General features: G+C 39.4%; 2 protein-coding genes across 5 annotated transcripts; one reads left to right on the forward strand and one right to left on the reverse strand.

Annotated features, from left to right (window-relative positions):
- Positions 1 to 368: 368 nt before the first annotated feature.
- LOC135484143 (putative FERM domain-containing protein FRMD8P1) lies at positions 369 to 13,315 on the reverse strand. Of its 3 annotated transcripts, XM_064765304.1 has the most exons (12): positions 13,212 to 13,315; positions 10,493 to 10,580; positions 8,824 to 8,856; positions 8,351 to 8,518; positions 7,878 to 8,038; positions 7,426 to 7,592; positions 7,013 to 7,216; positions 6,681 to 6,810; positions 6,154 to 6,315; positions 5,594 to 5,711; positions 3,284 to 3,373; positions 369 to 641 (listed from the first exon to the last, which is right to left on the reverse strand). In XM_064765304.1, exons 1-12 carry the CDS (start codon positions 13,236 to 13,238, stop codon positions 625 to 627), a joined length of 1,365 nt encoding a protein of 454 aa, XP_064621374.1. In that variant the 5' UTR covers positions 13,239 to 13,315; the 3' UTR covers positions 369 to 624. The 3 variants fall into 3 exon arrangements, with proteins under 3 accessions (XP_064621374.1, XP_064621373.1, XP_064621375.1); XM_064765303.1 differs by having other exon boundaries at positions 369 to 3,373; XM_064765305.1 differs by lacking the exons at positions 369 to 641; positions 3,284 to 3,373 and adding an exon at positions 3,381 to 4,827.
- Positions 13,316 to 13,351: 36 nt separating this feature from the next.
- Positions 13,352 to 16,780, forward strand: LOC135484145 (uncharacterized). Of its 2 annotated transcripts, none has more exons than XM_064765307.1 (2): positions 13,352 to 13,808; positions 15,338 to 16,780. In XM_064765307.1, exons 1-2 carry the CDS (start codon positions 13,539 to 13,541, stop codon positions 15,665 to 15,667), a joined length of 600 nt encoding a protein of 199 aa, XP_064621377.1. In that variant the 5' UTR covers positions 13,352 to 13,538; the 3' UTR covers positions 15,668 to 16,780. The 2 variants fall into 2 exon arrangements, with proteins under 2 accessions (XP_064621377.1, XP_064621376.1); XM_064765306.1 differs by having other exon boundaries at positions 15,335 to 16,238.
- Positions 16,781 to 22,878: the final 6,098 nt, after the last annotated feature.

The following is a 22,878-nucleotide window of genomic DNA, read 5'->3' on the forward strand; positions in this document are numbered from 1 at the left end:
GTGTCTCTGCCTATGGAAATTGCGCCCCATGGATTATTGCCTCATGTTACTGTCCACTTGAATTGGGTGTTCTGTTTGTCATGGTATAGGCACCATCAACCATCTAACTGCGGGTAGCAGAGACAAGGAACCCTGGTTTTACGAGTATCAAAGGATGAAAAAATGTAGGGTCAGGTGTCTTGCTCAAGGGCATGGAAACAGCGATGATCTTTCAAGAGTTGAACTCCCAACCTCCTGATCATAAGTGTATCACCCAAACCACTAACCCTTATGCCACTAATCTCCTGACAGTTCAAGTTTTTGAATCATCTGATGTGTCTATCCTTGGATTCACAACAACCTCATAAATTATAAATGCAAATTTCCGATTTCTTCTTTTAACATTTATTAATTTATAAAGCAATCTGTACATTAAACAAACAATTTCGTAAACATTTCACACATATCTATAATTATATTACATCAATTACTTTTACAAGCTATTCTATTTTCATGATATTAGTTTGACTAACGTCTGATATATTTCATTATCACTATGATGGAGGTAGATAACGAACACTCTGGCTAAAGTACAATATCTAGGCCAAGTAGATTAAATACTTAGAATCCATTGGCGAATTCAGTTTACTTTAGTCTATCTCCTGGAAATGGAAAATACAAAAACAGCATCAGTTTTAGATCAATCAGAGAACAACATATACTGTTAAGGCTTAACAGCAAGACAATTCTCAAGCCAAGCTGACACTGGATCACCTGTATTCAAAGTTGTGTACGGAAGCTTTGCAATGACATCATTTCGGCCCCTAATTTTAATGTCAATCCTATGCTTGATCCTGCAGGCAAAGTGAGCCACGTGATTTGATGTCCAAAATGCTGTTTTTATGATGTCATCTGCACCACCACTGTACCGTAATTCAATCAAAGCATCGAACACTACTGCTGGGGTGACAAGGTTTAGATACAACATGTTTACAAGATCAACACAAGATGAATTACTACATAAACACTAATGTGAGATCAATGTAAATTCAAACAGTGATCATATCGGTGGGATCAAAACGAATCATGATTTGAAAGACAATTCCTACAAATAATATAAGGGCTGAAAGCCTGTCTCTAAATAAAATAAGCAAGGATATATTTTATAACAAAATATATAAATTGAGCAAGGCATTGCTGACCAAAGTATCCTGAATATATCTATTATAATGTGTTCCTTTCACAATAGGTCTCATTATTAATAAATCACTGATCTGAAGCAAAATGCAGGCAATCTTTATAACAGTGACAATAATTATTGCTGGTGATGAAAATTGCTTTGTCTGCATTTGTCTGCAAGTGCCAGTGACCAGAATCGATCATCGTTGCAAGGTACGATATATATTGGACCAACTGGATTGCAATTAAACCAGCAAACAAGTAATTGTTTTATCTGTTGTCTCTGGCTGTGCGACCCTGCTCGTACATTCTTACCTGCATCCTCCACCTAACCCCTTTGCTGCACGGAACTAGCTGCAATTGCATACATCTGCAACATTGGGTCAATTTCACTTAAACCTCCCTCCATTCATGGTCAGGTGTGTTTTAAGACCCCAGGGAGAAAGGACCTTTGGTGTAAGCTCATCTTTTTAACATTTTGACTTTCTGAAAATGTATGCTTGGATCCACCTGAAGGAAGTGTCCAAAAATATGTGGTGTTCTGTACCTGACCTATATCCATATGCAGCAAAAGGGTTAACAGCGGCTTTCTATCCGCTAAAGGTGGCATCCTAACCGTACCATACCAAGTGTGACAACATCCAAACAAAGTTGAAAACCACTGGTGTCGAAATCAGCAAATCACTGCAAGTGTCATGGTAATCTGAACTAGAAAGTGTAAGCAAGAGAAGACGGCATAAAAGTACAAACAAATCGCCACAACACCCATCACTCTAACCTAAGAAAGATGCGCCAAGCTAAAGGGCGATTACAACAGAATCCAGCGAAGGCGTCAGTAGTTCAGTTCAGTTGCGTTTCTTCAATCATACAACAGAATCGGTGTTCAGATGATTGCGAAAGGTGGTGCTGATTCTCTGGGGAAGTGAAAGTTTTGACGTGCAGTGTCCAAGGTACTTTTTCAATTTTCCCACAGCATTTCAAATCAAGATTTTGACAATCAGAAGTTGTGACACATTTACATACTGTTACAACAAATAGGTGGAGCACCTAATTATTTTAGGTCCTATCTTAAAATGATATCTAGCAAGAGACAACCATGTTATAGTGTCTAGGCTACTCACATGAAGTGATAGGATTTGCTAAATGATACATTACAAACAACATCTGCCGAGTATATTTTGGAGGACAACAACACATAATGATCATCCAATTCAAATTTTTCATGATGACGTCGTGCATAGCAATTACTTAAGTAATGATAAACCGCAAGTCCCAAGCAAGCCAAAGAAAGACTAAATTAAGCGAAAACTTCAGAAGATGAAACAGGATGAACTCTCTTACCCTTAAGGACTTCAAATATTTGTTTCAAAAACCCCAATCCTCTTACATTACACCCTGAACCCAATATTGCAAATTTTTCCTTTGCTTGAAAATTTAAGACAGATTTGACAAAGGTGAATATTTCAGCGTATTCTACTCATCGGTTTGATGAGCAAAATGTAGCTCAGGCCCCATTTTCAGTCACTTCACCAGCTGGCAAAATCTACCAATTCTCTCCCGCCCCAAGCTTCTCTCTTCTGATGGTGAAAAACAGCACACATGATTCGCTATGATGAATTAAGCAGAAGTCCTTGAAGAGATGATATGCTTACAACAGAAATGATCTTAAGATGTAACACCACGAACACACTTTGGCACATTTAATTCAGTCTGTTTCAATTACTAACAAATAGTGATTTGCCACGGTGAACAAGCTCAGTGGACACATAGAAATATTTACATTTTCAATCCGTTTTATACAAAGGAAGTTTTGTGACTGTGGTGCTACATGAAGACGGATGGATAATACCAAGGACTGAGGGTGACTCAAGGACTTGAAATAATGCATTGATTCAATTAGCTGAGCTGTTATGGGTCATTTTATCAAAGATATTTTGCAGTTTCTTCAGTACCAAGACAAAAACCCAATCGCATTATAAGACAAATAATGCCATAAAATTCCATCGCACGACCAAAGAATTACCCTCAGTCCTTGAAAGAGCAGCCTGAACAGAAAAGTTTTCTAAAGTCTACGTCACGACAGAAACGGAAGCCTGTGCCTTGCTTCTCCACTTTCGGGCCATACCTTGAGCATTGACTGTAGACAGGCAAAGCCGCTTGAGTTTATTGGACATGCACGTGTTCGTGTTTGATTTCAGTTTGGCCGCTATTTGCTCTGCAAAAGAAGAGATGGAAATGGAATGATTGAATGGAATGGAATGGTTCAGAATGCAATGATAGAAAGATTGTGGACAATACTCTACTCCTTTGAGGACACTGAATCAGCCTTGCAGTCGCCATAATGCAGAACAAAACTTTCAGATTCTGTATCCAATTTTGTATATGCTTGCAAATAAATAAGTATACCTTTGTTACTCTTTGGTTACCCAGGTTACTTGTCGATGGACATGCAAAACTGGATACAAAATCTGCCAACTGTGGAGTTGGTGGAAAGTCTTAAAGAACTACTGCATAACGAACATGACAATATTTTGGTTAATTTGCATTATTCTCTGAAGACACTTTTCCACTATCATGCATCACATGATGACGAGTATAAACGATTATACAGAGACATGCTTTATTGAAGGTCAGATTCACAATTTCAAGCAAAGAAGCATACACATGCACATTTCCTGCAATCTACAGACAGATCATGTCAACTAAAAAAGAACAGGAGGAACTTCGTCAGCATGCACACACTGCATGACTTAAAGATAGCTTATAAATCGCTTGTAAGTAAAATACTCTTTTCTGGGGGTCATTACTCACGCTAGGTCAGTCTCATGCCCCGTTTTTAGTTAAAACACTTTTATTTCAGTCAAACTGAAAAATTATGCACTGGCAAAATATATGGTACGTCTATGCAGAGACAAGCTCATGATCACCACATGCCCACATGCACATATTACAGCAAGGGTAAAAAAATTAGTTGTCGGCAAAAAAATCTAGCCACTTCTATATCAACGTTTTTAAAATATCAAACAATCTCACACTGACTTTACCTGCAATTCAGTACTACAGGCTGCAACACAGTAAAGAAGACTGTGCAAACAAGTGTGATATAGGGCACTTAATAAATAAGAGGCACAATATGTCAAATCCAAAAGAAAATATGGACGGAAAAATGATGTTGCATGATGTTGTTAGTAAGGTATGATGTGCATGGGTAGAAGTGCCAAGGTTTCTGTAAAGGCATTGATATAAACTGTACCAACACTGTGCGAGATTTGCCATATCTGGATAAAGCAAGTCCCTCATTCATACAATTCAAAACCTTGTGTCACATAGACAGTTGTTGAGACCAATCACAATATTATGATTTCTATCATTGTTTTTAGCATGTGGTCTTACACATACGACTGACTGCAGCTCGGCCGTCACAAGCCATGTGAGGCAAGTCTTCAAAATGTTTACAAATTGCAAGTTTCATTTCAGTTAGAAAGCCTTGGCACTGCCAGGTTGGGTATTTGGGTCAAGAGAGTTTCCTGACCGCTCTACCCCAGAGTTAGGAAGGAAGGTGAAGGACTGTGATGCATATAGGGTGTTTATCAATAACTCACTCTTCTGGGTCTGAGCCCACGTTTTTGCTAAAAAATGATCCGAGTCGTACGAATGACCTGAATGGGGCTGTAACAAGTGCAGGGTAAAACGGGTGAGCTAAATTAACAAAAGTGGTGACGAAATTATTCAAATCGTTTTAATGCAGCTGTAGATAAATTCCAAATAGCTCCTCATAATCTAATGTCAGAAGAGTTGAGCTCGGTCAAACTTCTTAATATCGTCAAAAAACTACATGACTTTATATCAAATTTGGAATTTATCTATCAGGTTTGGTCAGGTTAAGAAACCAAAATCAAAAATAGCGACGGTGGTTATTTACAGGAATAAAGCAAGGAGAAATATTTCACTTTGTTACAAATGATAACATGGATCAAGTTGAGAAAGCGACAAAGGACAAAATGATAGTTAATATACAAGAATGTTTACAATAGAGTTACAACATTATGGAACAGTCACGATTTCAGGAAACAAAGACTCGTGTATCTGACTACAGTTAGCAAGGTTGTTGGGTTATGTGCACTATCTGTGTAGGCAAGTGATCACAGTGTAAATATGACCGTGTGGATGGAATCATAACTATGAGTGCAGCTAATACAGCCAAAGTTCAATGAATGTGTCTCTATAAACAAGTGCAAACACACATGGTGAAACTCAGGTAACCTACTTTAGTCAGCTTTTAGCACTATTACTACTTTTTTCGTGAATGCTGCTTTTTGTACACTAAGAAGCATATTGAGACCCAGTCCATGTGTATTTCACAACAATTATCACTTGAACCAAAGGTCTCCTCGAAATCTTCGACTCAAAATCCCAATAGCTTTTCTGTATTTACCCTGAAGAGGTGCAGCAGACGCCGGACCATCCACATGATCTCTGCTGCCAGCCTCCCGCTGCTGTTGCTCCATAATAGCCCTTACACATGCTTCAATCAATGCATCCATCATCACAGCCTAGTGGAAGAGAGGAGAAAATTAGCAAGATTTTTATAAGGCCAGGGCGTATCACTGAATGACTTTCCACAACTGAAATAGAATATACCTGACGATCGGTTAGGCACGTCAGAGAAGCTGTTAGGTTAAGAGGGATACCCAAAACAAAATACTGCCAAGTTTAACAACAGCTACGTAATAAGCTGCCTAATTTAATTCTGGCTGTTGTCAAATAATGGTTATGAAAAATATTCAGGGCCCCTGACAGTGCTTAGTGTCATAAGTTCTAAATTCTTCACACAGTGAGTACACCTTAGGTTTATAGGGCTGACAGCAACCATTTTATGCACTCAACTCCCCTCAAACACAGCCTTTGCTATTTATCATTACACTTTCAGGAGGGCCCGGAGATTGCTCTGTTGACTTGAACTTCCATCCTAAACGAATGCCAGTTTGGTCGTACCTGACGCGAGAAGACTTGTAAAACAAGCGACGCTTTCTCATCTGCCGGCTCGTCGCCTTTGAACTGTAGGAATAAACACGGCAGACGATCCCTGTTCGTTGCATCTTCTGGTTCTGCATAGTCCCATGATAAGTCTTTATAGAGCAAACCAAGCAGTGAGGTCTGAAAAAGATCACAATTGAAGTTTCAGGACAATCAAGACTCTGTAAAACTGATAAGTTCACTTCAAGGATATTCATCAAAGCAGGTCTCTTCTGATAGGTTCACTTCTTAAGCCATCCAAAACTCAGTGAATTTCCTGAAGCACCAATATGCTCATAGGAGTGACAAGATATTTGTGATAAGGTTTCAGGATAGATGTCAAGACATGAGGTCATACAATATTGATGCAATGAAGCGTTAGACTTTGATTACTTTTTGACAATGACATGCTGATGACAAATCATCCATGTGTTTCAAATACTGTTCCTGACTGATCAAGTCTATGATGTCATTTACAAAGGAACCCATTTGACCACTAAACTTACCACTTTTTCTTTGTCGATTACAAAAACTCCGTCTCTGTTTATTGCAACATTCACATGTAAGTCATGTGATCCCGTGACCTTTCCTAATGCACCAGACGGCTTCTCGACTTGGCCGTGGAATATGGCACCTCTGAAAAACGTTTTTTATTACTTTGTAAATAAGAATTGAAGAATACAGAATGGAGTGTTGACTATCCAAGACAAAATATTTGGTGAATTTATAAAGGAACTGAAGGACATTTGAGCTGAAGGAATCACTAAAGACCTGACACACCAGCATATCAGTACGAGACGATTACAAGCAAGCTAATACACCAAAATAATCATCATACCCATAATATGGTAATTTCTGACAGTCCTGCAGGTACATGAGTCGTATCGCTTGTTTTTCTTCTGGTCTTTCACCAGTATATGCCATAGATATTTCGCGGTGTTCATGTGCCCATGCCTCGACTGTCGATCGTTTGTGTCTCATCCCGGGAATGGACCAAGACTTTTTACACACATGGTCGGGATAGAAGTCTTCCACATTGTCTCTGAAAATAAAATTCAACTTGAATAGTGGAACTCATATGAAAACACTGCTTGATGGGGGATGGTTCTCGATTCTATCATATGCTGCTCTGAACAGGCCAAAACGACTGGTTGATTAAGGACAAGTACCTCAGACCCACATCCTTCAATATTGCTGTAGTCTGAACACCCTAAACACCTGATTACTAAAAAACAAACACTTTTGACTCACTTATAAAACTTTGTTGTATGCACAGCTTGATTGTACATTCCGAACTGTATACAAGCCTGCATTCCTGCAAACCTGTGGTAGTCTCTCGGTTCCACGGGATATCGTCCCTCAACGATATTCGTACATGCTTCAGAATAAAGCAGACGCACAATCTCCGGGTCTGAAATCTAGAAAAATAAAAACAAAGTTTTATGTAGGTCATTTATTTTGTGTGTAGGTCAATGAAAAGTATGGAAACGACTCTAATTCAGTTTGCAATTCTTGATGTGAGAAGTCAAATACCCACCGATGAAGGTTGCAAGTTGGACAATCCCTTAAAACGATGGAGCCCTTTGGATGATTTCCTCTAAAACTATAATCGGCAATTAATTGTATTTGTAATGGCAATCCCAGCTGAGATCAAGAATCTTAAGGTAACCATAAAGGTTTGAGAAATAGTGAAAGAAACATACATATTTTTCTCTTTCTCTCGGCACGAAAACCTGCCTCCTCAACATCAAGATGGGCTCATCTCTCTCTACCTGCTCTTCAGTTGCATTGGTGAATTTCATGAGAAGCTCGTCCCACTGACATGTGATCTTGAATGGACAGTGATGGGGCTTCAGCTGGATCTCTGAAAAATATTTTTTTTCGTTTAAAGGGATCCTGAAAGCATCCACCGAAGCGTGTCCAGTTGGTTCAGTCGCCTTATAACTAAGGGGCAGGGCCTAGTTGCTCGATCAGAGTTAGAGACTAACCCCAGTGTTAGCTCAACTAGGCATTGTTTTCTTCAGTAAATGTAGCATTAGGGCTTAACATCAATTTTATTGCTAATGCGGAATGAGCAAACAGGCCTAGCAACATTTTGCCCTGAATTTCTGTTTTCAAAGAATAAATTACTGGGCACATCTAAGGATCAAAACAACAGACTCTAGACTGTACAAACCTAACAAAGGTGACATAAGCCACAACGAGAAGATTTCTCTCGCCTCCTCGGATATGCCAATGTCCTGTATGACCATTTCTTGCAGCTCCTCAGCCTTCGAACGTCTGCCATCTTCAACCACAAATTGCAACCCTGTCTTGTCCATCAGGTAGATGCACATCTCTAAAGCTGGAAAAGACCATAACTATTATGATATTATCATAGTATGTGTAACTCCTTGGGAATCTTCATACTCCTTATCTCATAGAAGGGAGAGGGTTCAGTGGATTTTCAAGAGCAAGTAGAGGAGATTATAAATCTGTGCGTGGGATCCCTGATACTGCAAAAACATCTTTGCCGGTCTTATTACGAAGCTGGTTCTTCAGGACAGTATTGAGATCACAATCTTGGCAGTGTGAGTCTGGTGTACACAGCAAAAACACTTTGTGTGAAGATTTTAACAAGAAAGCAAGAGAAATTGAGGGCACACTTACATCGACCTCTCATCATTGCTGTGGCAGTGGATGCTGAAAGATTGACAAAAAACTATATTTTGACCAGAAAATCGTGGAAGATATTCAAAGCGATGATGTCATCACATTTCGGGATATCAAACATGTCAAACAAGTGAGGCTCCTCTAAAGGAAATTGCTGTCAAAAACGGACATTGTTTGGTATCTATTGAAATTTGTAAGGACAGGACAATCGGGTATGTCAACAACTCGATAAGAGTGACTGATTCATTGCACTTGAGTGTAAAGTGAACAAACTTATGTCTGCGTCAGTTTTCTCGAAATGGTTTTGAGGTTTGTTTGTTTTACAATTGAATAGTTCCCTCTACATCTGATGTATTACAGTCTTACCAACCACTGCCCACACAGGGGGATGACAGATAACATATTCAAATTATGAAATGGCCAGGGCCATTGTGCTCACCTCATGTGGAGGAAAGATGGATAAAGAGCATGGTATTGTGTCATGTAGTGTTAGGTTTGATGTAGGTCCAAGCAATTACAATTTCCCCAAAATGGCCAATTTACAGTACATTCGACCTCTGTGACCTTGAAAAGTAGGTCAAATCAAAGAAGACCCGGGTGATACATTGAATGGTTGTTAGAATTAGATGTACCTATGATATAAAATTGGTGCCAATCGGGCAAGTCATTACTAGGAATAATGGCATTTTGATGAATTTAGGATTTGGCCCCCTCCCTGGAGGCCAAACGGCAAATCAGATGGCACCAAACTTCGGTACCTGAGATCACCTGACCAAGGGGTACATGTGTACTTAATTTGTGATCAATAGTCATTGCAGTTAAGAAACGTGCCATAGTTACGTCCTGACGGCGAATTTACGTCATTTGACCTCTGTGACCTTGACAAGAAGGTCAAATTAAAAACCTGTGTGACATATACTGTATGGTGGTTAGACGTACCCATGATATCAAATTGGTGGCAATCGGGCAAGAAGTTAAGGAATAATCACATTTTTAAGGTTTTTGGATTTTGCCCCCTGGTGGTCAAGTGGTGAATCATATTGGACCAAACTTCGGTCCCTGAGATCACCTGACTAAGGGGTAAATGTGTACCAAATTTGGTATCAATAGTCATTGCAGTTTAGAAACGTGCCATCGTTACATCCTAACGGCCAATTTACACCATTTGACCTCTGTGACCTTGAAAAGGAGGTCAAATCAAAAACCCGGAGGATATATGATGCACCTTTGCTAGAAATACCTACCATATTTTTTTCACAATTTCCCGACTACTATTAAGGGAGATATTGCATATTTTCACTTTTAATGTTTGGCCCCCTGGTGGCCAAACCATGAAACGAATCGGACCGAAACTTGGTCTCCCAGGTGTCATTACATAAGGGTAAATGTGTACCAAGTTTCAACTCAATAGCTCTAACAGTTACGAAACGTGCCCTGCTAACGGACGACGGACGACGACGACGACGACGACGACGACGACGACGACGACGACGACGACGACGACGACGACGACGACGACGACGACGACGACGACGGACGACGGACGCCACGGTATGGGATAAGCTCACCTCTGCTAAGAGGTGAGCTAAAAAGCAAGGGAAAATTCAAAAGACTGATTGACCATGGGAGGTTCCTCTGTTTACCGTCGTGTTTCCAAGAGACTTACCCATCAACATATCTGTATCCTGGCTGCATGCAAGGTCCACATTTTGAGGTTCTGCCAGGTCAGCGTGGTCCGGAGGATAGTCCAACTCCTACAACAGAAAACGAAGAATCCTGAATAAGTTGGAGAACTTGGTTGTAACCAATATATCAGTAGACAAGAAACTGAACAGACAGTCAAACCAATAACAGAGTTGGATACATTAGATGTAACCAGAACTGCAAAACAAGTCTTCAGCCAAATTCGCTAGGCCATAATGGCAAAAACTGCGACTGAATCAAAAAACATTTTCTTTGGATAAGAACAGATGGGGACAAGACATGAACCTACCAGAAGGGATTTGGTGACTTCCATGAGAGAAATTGGGTTATTCTTTAAAGATATATATATATATTAGGTGGTGGTTAAACGGACTCCTCGACCTGTGTTATTGCATTCTGAAGGATATTCTAAGTACTTTGTTACCGTCTGACATTTTCCAAGAATTTTCTACACACGAGTACACTCATTGCACATTAGGACTTGCACAAAACGTAAATAAATTGCCTGGAACACGTAAGCCTACTATTAAGTAAAACCCTTGAAGGCAAACAAGTACGCCTATGTCACTCAATAAATACCAAAGTAAACAAAACAACAGCTCGCCAAGATCATCTCTAATCAGATTTCCACCAAAATATTTGAAAGACGCATTAAAAAGCATACTGGTGACCAGTTTGAGAACAATGGGTTAACAGACATCCATCTTTAAATCAATCAATGCATTCCCTGAATAGTGAAAATCATTTTCTATCAAAAGCAGGAGTTAATGAATTCTCCAATTTTGACTTTATTCTTTTGTATACAATTTTTAACCAATCAAATTTGAGAAATCTTACCCCATCTGGTGCTGCAGACGAAGAACATGGATTTGGAGCCGGAGATACATGTACCAGAGGGAGAGGCTCGACTCTAAAAGACTTTTTTTTCGAGCAGATCATGATTTGAAGATGCAATAATGATGAGTAACAAACTCCCTAGTCCTGATGCCTGACAGTACCCAGCCTGACAACTTGAAGAATAAGACAAAATGTAAACTCCTCAGTGGCACATTCCTGTCAACCTCAGATGCACAGTTCGGAAAAACTGACTCAAAATCCTTTGTCAATTTGTGGCCGGGTCCTTTTTCTATTTGTTCACAGGCGTAGGAGCAAGTTATGTCAAATCATGATCTCAACTTGCAAATCCCTGAATGTAGAAACATCATGCACACCATCTCCGATTGGAATGATCACGCCCTTTGGTCTATCAGCCTAATCAGGAATTTGCATAGCAAAAGGTGCAACACACAAAACATGCTTAAATATGCTTGAGGGCCATTTCAGTTCAGACACCGGCTGTCGCAAGTGTGAATAACATTACCCACTACAATCGGGATATCACACTGACAGGCATTTGTAAGTATCATCAGACATTCCGTTGTTCTTATTAGGATGATGGAAAAAGAGAGCAATGAAAGATGACAAAAATGATAATAATCGCATGAAACCAATGACTGTCCATGGGGACATACTACATGTATTATAGCATTTAAGTTTTATTCAGTTCACAAACAAACAAGGAACTGGAATAGAAGACATTTAAACCAGGTGTGACATTTCAAAAGCATTTCATATTGACCAGCTGGTCAGGTCTGTAACATCTGCATTGCTCTGTCTTAATACAAAGAACAACTGTTCCACTGGCATTTGAATTGATAGGAAAAGGTGATAAAATAGCATTTAACTTTGATAAACAGTTGTTGGTTTGGTTCAACGAGGAGAGTGCTCTTGAATGTAATTTGAATTTTGAGTGGGCAGGATTGTGTGATTTTGGCCCTTTTCAGCTCTCAATTAGGAAGCTCGTTCAAGGCATGAAGACATTTCATCAACTTTAAACAGATCATTTGAAAGATGGATGATGCCCCATGTTTGTGAATATCAAGTCATAGACCTTGGCCCACAAAACTACAAGGTCAACAACCAGGTAAGCTTTGCACTGACTTTTCGAATCACCAAACTCGGATTCCAAACAAAACTTCTGGCTGTGCCAGATTTTGTCTATCATTTGCCCTCTCTTGGAGCACACTGACAGACTGGCCACATGGAAGAAGGTTCCCTTACATGTATTACTATTATCTTGATCTGAATAGTGGATGAGTAGTCTCCATCTACAGGACTTTAAAACTAAGGTCTTGATTCCTTCAGTTATTCTTCATTCCTATCGAAAGACGTTCTCTTTAATCTTAGTCTTAGTGTTGCTGAGTGATGCTGCGTCTTTAAAAAATGCAACCTTTTCTCGGGTTGGAATGTCGCGACAAATTGTCACTGTCAGTATTGTCACGACAGCCCGAACGTACGTAACTGGGGCTTCACTAGAACATGATGGAAATGTGACAGGTAGTGGATCACGCATCCGCATTACATTACAAGTGATATATCATCAGAAAAGCATTAGAGATTACATATTATGCATTGTAAGATAAGTTATGATCTATGTATAGTATGCTAATGCTGTACATCGAACGTACATTTTAATTTTTTATGTCAGATTTTGCCATTTTTGTCTCTTGATTTTTACTTAAATTGACAGTTCTAAGAATAGATTCATGGACATAAACAATAACCTCATAATCACCAACAACAAGTAAGATTAAATTATGTTCTAAAATATATGAAAATGGTGAATAAAAAGCGACTTTTACCTCCCTCTTCCTGTTTTCTAGCTCCATTTCGGAACTCTTCTGTTTTCCGAAGATAAAATCGCTGGCACTCCATCTGCGTTATTCTTTAATTCTGTAATAAAATTGTTTCTAAATATAAATTTGAATTTGTTCGAACATGAATATAAGGTAAGTTAAATTTATTCAAATTGTTTGAGTAGTTAAATTAAAAGAAAACGTTATATTACATGCAGTTCTGTTTTAAGAGTGGAGTTAGTTTTGATACCGCTGCTATGGTACAATTCTTACAAAGCAGAAATGGCAATTTTTTTGTGAAATCTGGTGCTAAAACTCAATTTGTACCCAAATATGGGTTCTGTTGAGGCCCAGCTTGCTGAGTACAGAGCAAAGAAAGCAAGCGAGAGATCTTCGAACCATTCTAGTGGTGGTTTAGGACTGGGGAGCTTCAATATTCTAAGGAGAATCTCCCAAAATAACCAAAAAGTAAAAAAAGAGGAAGTTCAAGTTGAAGAACATCATCAACATGATGAAAATTCTCCTAGGACTCAACACTATACTGTGGATGGTAAAACTGGTGACACTGCAGAATCTCATGTTGATTCAAATTTGGAGAGAAAGGCATGTTAATGTTTACCCTAACTTGTGTTCATGCCCATAATATGTAAAGTCAAGGACTTAGTGAGCCCCCCTTTAGGTCGGGGGAGCTCCCCCGAACCCCCCTACGAGCATATGTTAAGTGCAAGCTCTAACAACTACAGCTGTTACAATGGGGGGACACCCCCCAAACCCCCCTCCGTCGACATAGGTTTTTACCAGTGCGTTGGGGGGAAGCTCCCCCCAAACCCCCCCCCCCCCGGGGGACAGTCAACTAGCCCTTCTGTGTCATACTGCTGGAGGGGGGGTTGCGATGGGACCATCCATATAGTTCCTTCCGACACATTTTTGTTTTGGTAATGTAATACATTGTGATTGTCCTTATTCACGGGAATCGGGCGTTTCCAGTGATATACGACACTTAAATGGATTGTCCTCATGCATTCACTTTGGAAACGCATCTTAAAATAGATGTTACGTCCTGTTAATGGGGCACGTCATCATCGTGTACATTTGGGAAAAACTCCCTAACGAGACCGGAGCAGCCGGCTGAAAGTAGTTTAATTATTGGCCGCTAGGGTGCAGAATGTACGCCGCTCACCCGAATTTTTCACGCAACTATAGCTGAATAGAGCTAGTTCTTGTTTGTGATTCAATTTGATACTTCAGATTTGGGCAGTAGACCAATATAACTTAGTCGTCAGTGTGGTTTTAAGCAGGGAAAACGTATTTGTTTTTCTTTAAGTGCCTTTTTTGGACGGGTGTGTGCGATTGTTTTGTTTATGTCACGTGACCTCGACCATGTCGACACAAAATTGATATAAAACCACCTTTTCTGTCATTATTTATGACGGATATTTCTCTAATAAAAATATCAATATAATTGGCCAATTTCTTAGGCATATGTAGCGAATTCCCATGAAGATTTAAATTGGATGTTCTCGTAACCTGTTACAACCTTCTGATTTATAATTCAGCGCTACAACTGGTCTGATTTATTTATTCAGCGCCATTTTGAAAAACCAAAAAAAATTGTTTGTTGGATATACAATATTTACTCTCTTTATTTCACTTCATTTACATTATATACTCCCGCACACACGTGTATCTTAAGAGCCCCTCCTAAAGGGGGTCTTATAATACATTCTCAGCGCCTTTAGGCCTGGCTGCGTGCCGTATAGGCCTACGCCTACGACCGACCACTACGGCTACACATCAAGTAAAAGTACTGACCAAGGTTGTTTTGACTTTCTAGACTACTTGGTCTTTTGTTCAGCCCATTATTGGGTTCTATTTTAGCACAACATCTATGTTTGCTAACCAAAATAAAATCTTATTATTCCGGCAGGATGTGCGAAATTGTCCATTACTGTGGTGAACATGTTCCTCAATTTTGTCATTGCTGCCAGAATAATGCGAGGATTGTCTACTTAGTCTGTTGCTGGAATAAAGAAAACTTATACAATGTGGTTTTATTTGCAGTGTATTTACTTCAGCTTGTATGTCATAAATGAAATGAACGACTGAAACTTATGCTTTTTTCATTACAGCAGCAGCAGCATAAAGAATATAAGCCATCTTGGTTTGTTACATTTGTAGCAGGAAACTACTACCTTTCTAGAATAGCAACATATCCGTACACATCTTTGATTCTAAAGGTCATTCTATGGCTCGTCCTCTGGTGCCTTTTCATCGAACTTGAATTTGGAGCTGTCTACTTTGTGACCTCACTACTATATGTGATCTATGCAAGCCTGAGGACAGGACCAAGAAATGGACCAAGTGCCTATTCTGTTTTTAATGAGAACTTTGAAACATTGGAAGGGACATTCACAGCAGAGGAATTCGATAGTCAAATGCGCAGAGGAGGTGGAATGATGTAGTAAATGCTGGAGAAGTTTTAGTGGGAATCTTGATCATATCCCATTCTTTAATCTGTGATAGACTCCTCCTTAAAACATTTGCTACTGCAGACCTAACCATTCAAGTGTGACCGAGAGGAGAGTGTCAAAGATGTCAGTTGGTGGTTGGACATAATTGAGGCCACACTTTTAATGTTAGCGAAGAGGTGCTTGGTGCAATCTATCCTGTATTTTCATATTATGTATGTATTTCATCTAATTGTTATTCTACTTTGATAGTCTTGTTTATTGGTTTTGTAGTTTATTCTTTCTAAAAATCTTAAAATTTTTGTTTTATCTTATTATTTGTACAATCACAACCATTGGTGTCCTTCTCATGCTAGCTTTTTCTAAAACTGAAAGTTTTATCATGACTATCTCGAATACTTTTATACTTTTCTTTCATGAATTTGCCCACCTTCTACTTTCTACTTCTTTACTTTCTGTTTGTATCACTGTTATATTTGTGCTTTCCATTAGAGTTAGGTGTTTACTTATATCACTGGAAAGAAAGAGTTAAGAAATAAATGATATATATTATTCACACATTACTTGTATTTTTAGCTCACCTCTTAGCAGAGGTGAGCTTATCCCATACCGTGGCGTCCGTCGTCCGTCGTCGTCGTCGTCGTCGTCGTCGTCGTCGTCGTCGTCGTCGTCGTCGGCGTCGTCGTCGTCGTCGTCGTCGTCCGTCGTCCGTTAGCAGGGCACGTTTCGTAACTGTTAGAGCTATTGAGTTGAAACTTGGTACACATGTACCCTTATGTAATGACACCTGGGAGACCAAGTTTCGGTCCGATTCGTTTCATGGTTTGGCCACCAGGGGGCCAAACGTTAAAAGTGAAAATATGCAATATCTCCCTCAATAGTAGTCGGGAAATTTTGAAAAAAATATGGTAGGTACTTCTAGCAAAGGTGCATCATATATCCTCCGGGTTTTTGATTTGACCTCCTTTTCAAGGTCACAGAGGTCAAATGGTGTAAATTGGCCGTTAGGATGTAACGATGGCACGTTTCTAAACTGCAATGACTATTGATACCAAATTTGGTACACATTTACCCCTTAGTCAGCTGATCTCAGGGACCGAAGTTTGGTCCAATATGATCCACCACTTGACCACCAGGGGGCAAAATCCCAAAACCTTAAAAATGTGATTATTCCTTAACTTCTTGCCCGATTGCCACCAATTTGATATCATGGGTACATCTAACCACCATACAGTATATGTCACACAGGTTTTTAATTTGACCTTCTTGTCAAGGTCACAGAGGTCAAATGGCGTAAATTTGGCGTCAGGCCGTAACAATGGCACGTTTCTTAACTGCAATGACTATTGATCACAAATTAAGTACACATGTACCCCTTGGTCAGGTGATCTCAGGTACCGAAGTTTGGTGCGATCTGATTTGCCGTTTGGCCTCCAGGGAGGGGGCCAAATCCTAAATTCTTCAAAATGCCATTATTCCTAGTAATGACTTGCCCGATTGGCACCAATTTTATATCATAGGTACATCTAATTCTAACAACCATTCAATGTGTCACCCGGGTCTTCTTTGATTTGACCTACTTTTCAAGGTCACAGAGGTCGAATGCACTGTAAATTGGCCATTTTGGGGAAATTGTAATTGCTTGGACCTACATCAAACCTAACACTACATGACACAAGACCATGCTCTTTATCCATCTTTCCTCCACATGAGGTGAGCACAATGGCCCTGGCCATTTCATTCTAATAGTTGAGATTCTGTCGTGTGAGCTTGATCCTACTGGCTCTAGACTCTTAAACTGTCCATCGTGTCATCCTACTGTCTTCCCTGGCGACAGGACGAGGTCGGTCCACTGCATCCGGAGTGTAACTCGCTCAGGTTACCTGCTGCTAGGTTGTCTTCTTTTCTGCAATCCCTTGTTGTGACCTTGGGTATCCTCATTTGGAATCTTTGATTTCCATTGGTGCCAGACTACTTCATCCAAATCAAGAGAGTTCTTGTTACGAAGGATGCTTCTTTCACTTATAAAGGGACTCTGCAGGTCAGGGTGATCATGGCCTCTTTTCGCACCCACACCCCCCCCCCTCACACCAAAAGAGTCCAGATGGGTCCTGGGGGTGGGGGAACAAGGAGGTGCGAAGTGCAGAGACACGAACGGCATTCAAGAGGACTTGGCGGCGGAGACGGAATTGGTACAGGCCATGAAGAAAACATCAGCTGATTTTTGCCTGAATTCACAATTTTTATATCGATATTTTGTCGATTTTTGGGTGTTTTGGTGTATGTATATCTTTTTTGTATCGTTCATGTGTTTGCTAGTACATAGTGAAAAAAGAAACACCGCCTCGGAATGGCTACATAGTTGATTTACCCGATCCCAACGGAAATTTCTTTCATCTTTTTTTCACATCAGTGACACCCCAGTACACATACAATTACAATACATGGTAATGCATTGATCCATGAACTGAACTGAGGGAATGGGAGATAAGAATAAGATTTACCAGGTTAGAAAAGGGGGGAGAGTGATCACAAAAGCAATGGAGTTGCCGTCATACACTGCTATAGTGGTATAGTAAAGGTGGGTTATTAATGGAGTGGGCTGAGCCCTGATTATAGTGATTGTATACTGTAGCCTACGGTCTCCAGATGTCTCAATCAAATATGCTCTCTTCCTATATTTCAGGCCACAACAAGGATTGAGATCTGAATGATCTTGGAAGTGCCAGTAGTTGACGGATTCAACGCTAAGAAAAAATTAAGAGTCATTGAGTGTTTGTGTTGATCAGTACTGTGTTGAGGGTCCCCAATTGAGAGCTTCCACAATGACTGCCGCAGGACAGCCTCTTTCAGTTCTTTCAAGACTTTACATTTATGCCATCCATGGCTATGTGTCAGAAATCATGTTCACAGCAGCATGGGAATTTGTTGTCAATATCAATTGGAAGTTTCCCGGAGTAAGCAGTGTATGGTCGTTGCCTATCTATGGTATTTCAACCCTAGTTATTGAACAAATGAGCATTAAATTTAAAGATCGGGGAGTGCCATTACTATTGAGAGGTCTGATCTACGTCTTGTGGACCTACAGCTGGGAGTTTTCTACAGGGTTTATTCTGCGACAATTCAATGCCTGTCCTTGGGACTACTCCTCTTTCCATGGTGATTTCATGGGACTGATAACATTAGAGTATGCTCCAATGTGGTATTTAGGAACAATAGGTTTGGAGAAGATTTTAATTCACTACACCCTGAAGCTGCGATGGGAACCGATCGTCGATATCCCAATAGATGATGGGGATTTCCGAAGTGCCAACGGAGAAGTGAAGATGAAGAGTAGTTAGTTTCATTTGTATTCGATCTCAAGTGAGGATAAGTCCCCTTGAATGATATCCGTGTGAGGGGTAGTGTCTTGTACATGTAGCTAATATATTTGAGTGAGGACAAGTGTCTAATAGTACATCTTATACTTGGCATTGCTGGGTATTAATATGTTTTTGTCAAGTCAGTTCTAAAAGATATATTCTAAGTCACAATCACAATTGCAGAAGTTTTGAGTACTCTGGTATATTACATGAACACAGTGTATATGTACAATGTATGATATTACGTAGCTTCAGTAATTACTGCTGCCTTCTGTGTACCAACTGCCATACCTGCAGCCGTCTCTTAAGTTCATTTGAAACTGTTCTGATAATTGTAGTCATTGATTATGGAAGTTGTATCAGAAAAGGTAACTGGGTGTGTAACGTGTCTGTCTAATTCTTTCAATGAGCCACAGTTAATACAGTGTACATGTATAATGTACTATGCGCCCACTTTTTTACTGCAGCAGTTGTGGCTAGGTTACCATAACCAATTGGGTTGGTGAGACATATGGAAGTGGTCAAAAAGTAGTCAGAATGAAAGTTAATTGTTTTGTCGTACATATTGATACCTCAATGCCAGTATTGGTCGTCTCGCCAAACATCTCTTGGGTGAGGTCCTTAATGCTTGTATTTGTATGCATTTTCTCTTCAATTCCTTGATGTATACCGGTAATGTTCGCCCTTGGTCATTGATTTTCTCTTATAATCTTGATGTTTTATGTTTATTCACTTTCTAGTACCCTGCAACGACACTCCATGTAGCCATATTGATTTTTTGCAAGTTCTACCAACCGGCTGTATCCAATGACACGCTATGTGTGCATAAAATAACGATAAGAGATTACTGTTATTAAAAATAGATACTATTATGGCAGTCCATACTGAAATGAGTTTGTGGCTGAGTCATGTACTGGAGGCTTTCTGTACCATGTAGTCTCTAGTGTCCATTACGAAAAATATTTAACCCATAACTTTTACATGTGTGATTTTTTTCAAATTTAATTTTTGATGTTGTGAAAATCCTGGTCCTAATGCCTGTTCTTTCAATAGGAAAGAAGACTTAAAGGTTCTGTATAGATGTTCATGTGCCATTCATGATTCTTTCTGTCAGTATGATTGGTGTTATTGAAGTGGATTTGTTGCCTTGTATCATAGAGGAGATGTAAATCATACATCAAGAAACAAGCTTTAAGAAGTCTTTCTTTTGTTACAACCAGAATAACTGGAGTACTTGACTGTCTACTGGTAGAGTCATTACCCTTCAAAGCAATAACATTTGGCATTTGGGAAAGTGTACATTGTTGATCTATATTTTTGCACTCCACTGCCATTTGAAGTTAATTCTTAATGAATGAGGAGGAATCTTGACAATTCAATACCTGGAAACAAGTATTTTTGCACGTCTCGTTTGATGTTCAAAGTAACATTCTGAGATGGAAAATTGTGTATTTTATTATGACAATCAAGACTTTCCTATACATGTAAGTAAAGTTTTCATGAAGAGTGTATTTTTGGAAAGCTTTCTTGATTTGGTGACGAGTTTCTCATAACCCTCCCCCTGTATTTGCTTCTGTGCAATTCCTTTAGATACTTCTCATGGCTGAACTTACAAAGTACTTCCCATGTCAATTTGTCACTGATGTATACAATGCTCTTTGCTCTCATCCCTATCCATACTAAATGTACTTTTCCTTAGAAAATGGGGTACATTTTGATGAGTACATGGTGGCAAGAATCAATAAAGACCAGTTTTTATTAATTCTTGATGGTAGTCCTCTAATGTTAGAGAGTGATTTTTTGCTCCCGTTGTAAACCGCATAATTATTCAGTGCATTTTTGGAGGTAGACAACACTTTAGTAGAGGTCCTCAATATTTCATATCTTCTGTAAACTTGTGCATTTCTTGTATTGTCGTTTTTGCCTTTCAAGCACATTTCTTGTAAAATATGTGCTTTCCAAATTGCTCATTGTCACTTTGAATCACAATAGTCTCCACATTGGGTATGGGGTAGTTTAATGGTTATTTTATGAGAAATCAAAATGTATTATATTGTAAAAAGCAGCTCCCATTATGTCATATTATGTACTCGACATTCTCTAGTCTAATGAATGCTTTTCAAGAAACGAGTTTGACACATGGTAACACATGGTAGCGCATGCATCGTGGTCAACATAATCAAATTTTGCAATCGTTCCAAAGCATGATGGGCTGGGGGATTGAACTCTGACACTAAGTATGTTTATTTGATCAGATAACATGCATCCTGAGCTTCAGGGCTTTTCATATAGTACTTGCCAACATGCAGACGAGGGGAGGAGCATGCAACTGACACTTCAAATGTAGTACGCAAAGATGATGAACATGGTGAAACAAAGTATAAATAAACCAGTTTGTATTGACAGGTGTATTTGTTCTAGGGACATGAATAAATTGCCTATAGTTAAACATGTGCATGTAGGATCTTAATCATGAGTGTATTGCTGTGGTATTGAATTATGTAATGGTGTATACAGCTTTAACTTCAAGTTCTGTTTTTGTGTATCTTTGTGTTTAAGAATTCGCAATACATGTAATGTGGAACCGGCGCGATTTATCCGCCGCGTGGCGCTGCAATCGATCATACCAAATCTCTCCATTTCCAATGCATTATCATGTTATTTCTGAACCCGAAAACGATCGCTTATTTTCGACCGATTTCGGCGACGTTTGCATCTTCCTGTTTTAAATCTATTGAGCTATCAGTTTCTTAAGATAATTTTGCAGAAAATATGCGCGATGCCAGTTATTGGGCACGTTTTCTGTTGTTGAAATCCTGTGCAAAAATGTACGCAATGGTTTCCCGTGATTGACCTTATGCGACGTCAACAGACCAGAAAATGACGTCATGGCGTCAGAAGTTACGATCGATTGTTTGAACCATTTTATTTGATTCTCAATAAAAGAATTCTGTAATTTTTCAATAATCTCCGATAAGGAGAATACTGCCTAACTTTGTATCCTAGTCTCAAATCTTACACTGTCACCACAAGCAGAATCTCAGATTCTTTTTTGACAAACATTGATATTACTAGTTGTCACCTTAGAATTACATGATTCAAACCAAGATTGGATTCAAACTGATATTTTGGTCAAAATTGGGTCACACTTTGCAACATTTTGTTGAATGATCCTCTTCAGTTTCTGTTGTTTAGCATGGCGAATGTACAACTGGTTTTGTTGCTTTTGATTGTCTCATTTTGACATGTTTTACACACCACAATAAATGAGGTTGTGACATGTTCTTAAAGCATAGTTTGTCTTCTAATTTTTTCATGCAGGAGTTTGTTCTGACGTGGTTTCCTGTTCAAGTTGGTTGAAACTGTGCCAATGCTATTGCATCCTGACAATATCAGGCCATTTTACTCGATACATACTTACTGGGAACTGTTTTTAGATGATGCCAAGCCTTGCCATATGACTGCATTGTGACTGAGACAAGTGTCTTCTTGCAATGAGTACACTGCTAGTACGAATTGGACTACACCAGCTGTGTCCTTTGTAAAAAGACGTATAATGCCAGTATTGTTGTACTGGTACTCGGCTTCTGCACAAGTTGCTCATAGTTCCTCTTGACCCACCAAGTCTTGGACGACATCGCCCTGTATACTCCTTAGGGATATTAGTGATACGAACCAGATGGAGCCTGGAAGCTCATGACTGGGCTGAGGTTCAACCCACATGGAAAAAATAAGCTCGAGCCAGGGACCAGCATATTATCCACAGATATTTTATGTAGTCTGGAGGCATGGTGGACCTTTATAACTGGACAATTCTAGGACAGACTATCGCATACAATATAT

This window comes from Lineus longissimus, chromosome 3, assembly GCF_910592395.1.
Source record: "Lineus longissimus chromosome 3, tnLinLong1.2, whole genome shotgun sequence".
NCBI classification, from domain to species: domain Eukaryota; kingdom Metazoa; phylum Nemertea; class Pilidiophora; order Heteronemertea; family Lineidae; genus Lineus; species Lineus longissimus.

Bases quoted from the DNA above. Each gene is read 5' to 3' on its own strand.
- LOC135484145 (XM_064765306.1), top strand. From the start codon at position 13,539: ATGGGTTCTGTTGAGGCCCAGCTTGCTGAGTACAGAGCAAAGAAAGCA. The intron at 13,809-15,334 runs GCATGTTAATGT...TTTTCATTACAG, and splicing joins ATTCAAATTTGGAGAGAAAG to CAGCAGCAGCATAAAGAATA.
- LOC135484143 (XM_064765303.1), bottom strand. From the start codon at position 13,238: ATGGAGCTAGAAAACAGGAAGAGGGAG. The intron at 6,811-7,012 runs GTATGATGATTA...AACGTTTTTCAG, and splicing joins CAGAAATTACCATATTATGG to AGGTGCCATATTCCACGGCC. The intron at 3,374-5,593 runs GTAAATACAGAA...CTTCTTTTGCAG, and splicing joins GTCTGCTGCACCTCTTCAGG to AGCAAATAGCGGCCAAACTG.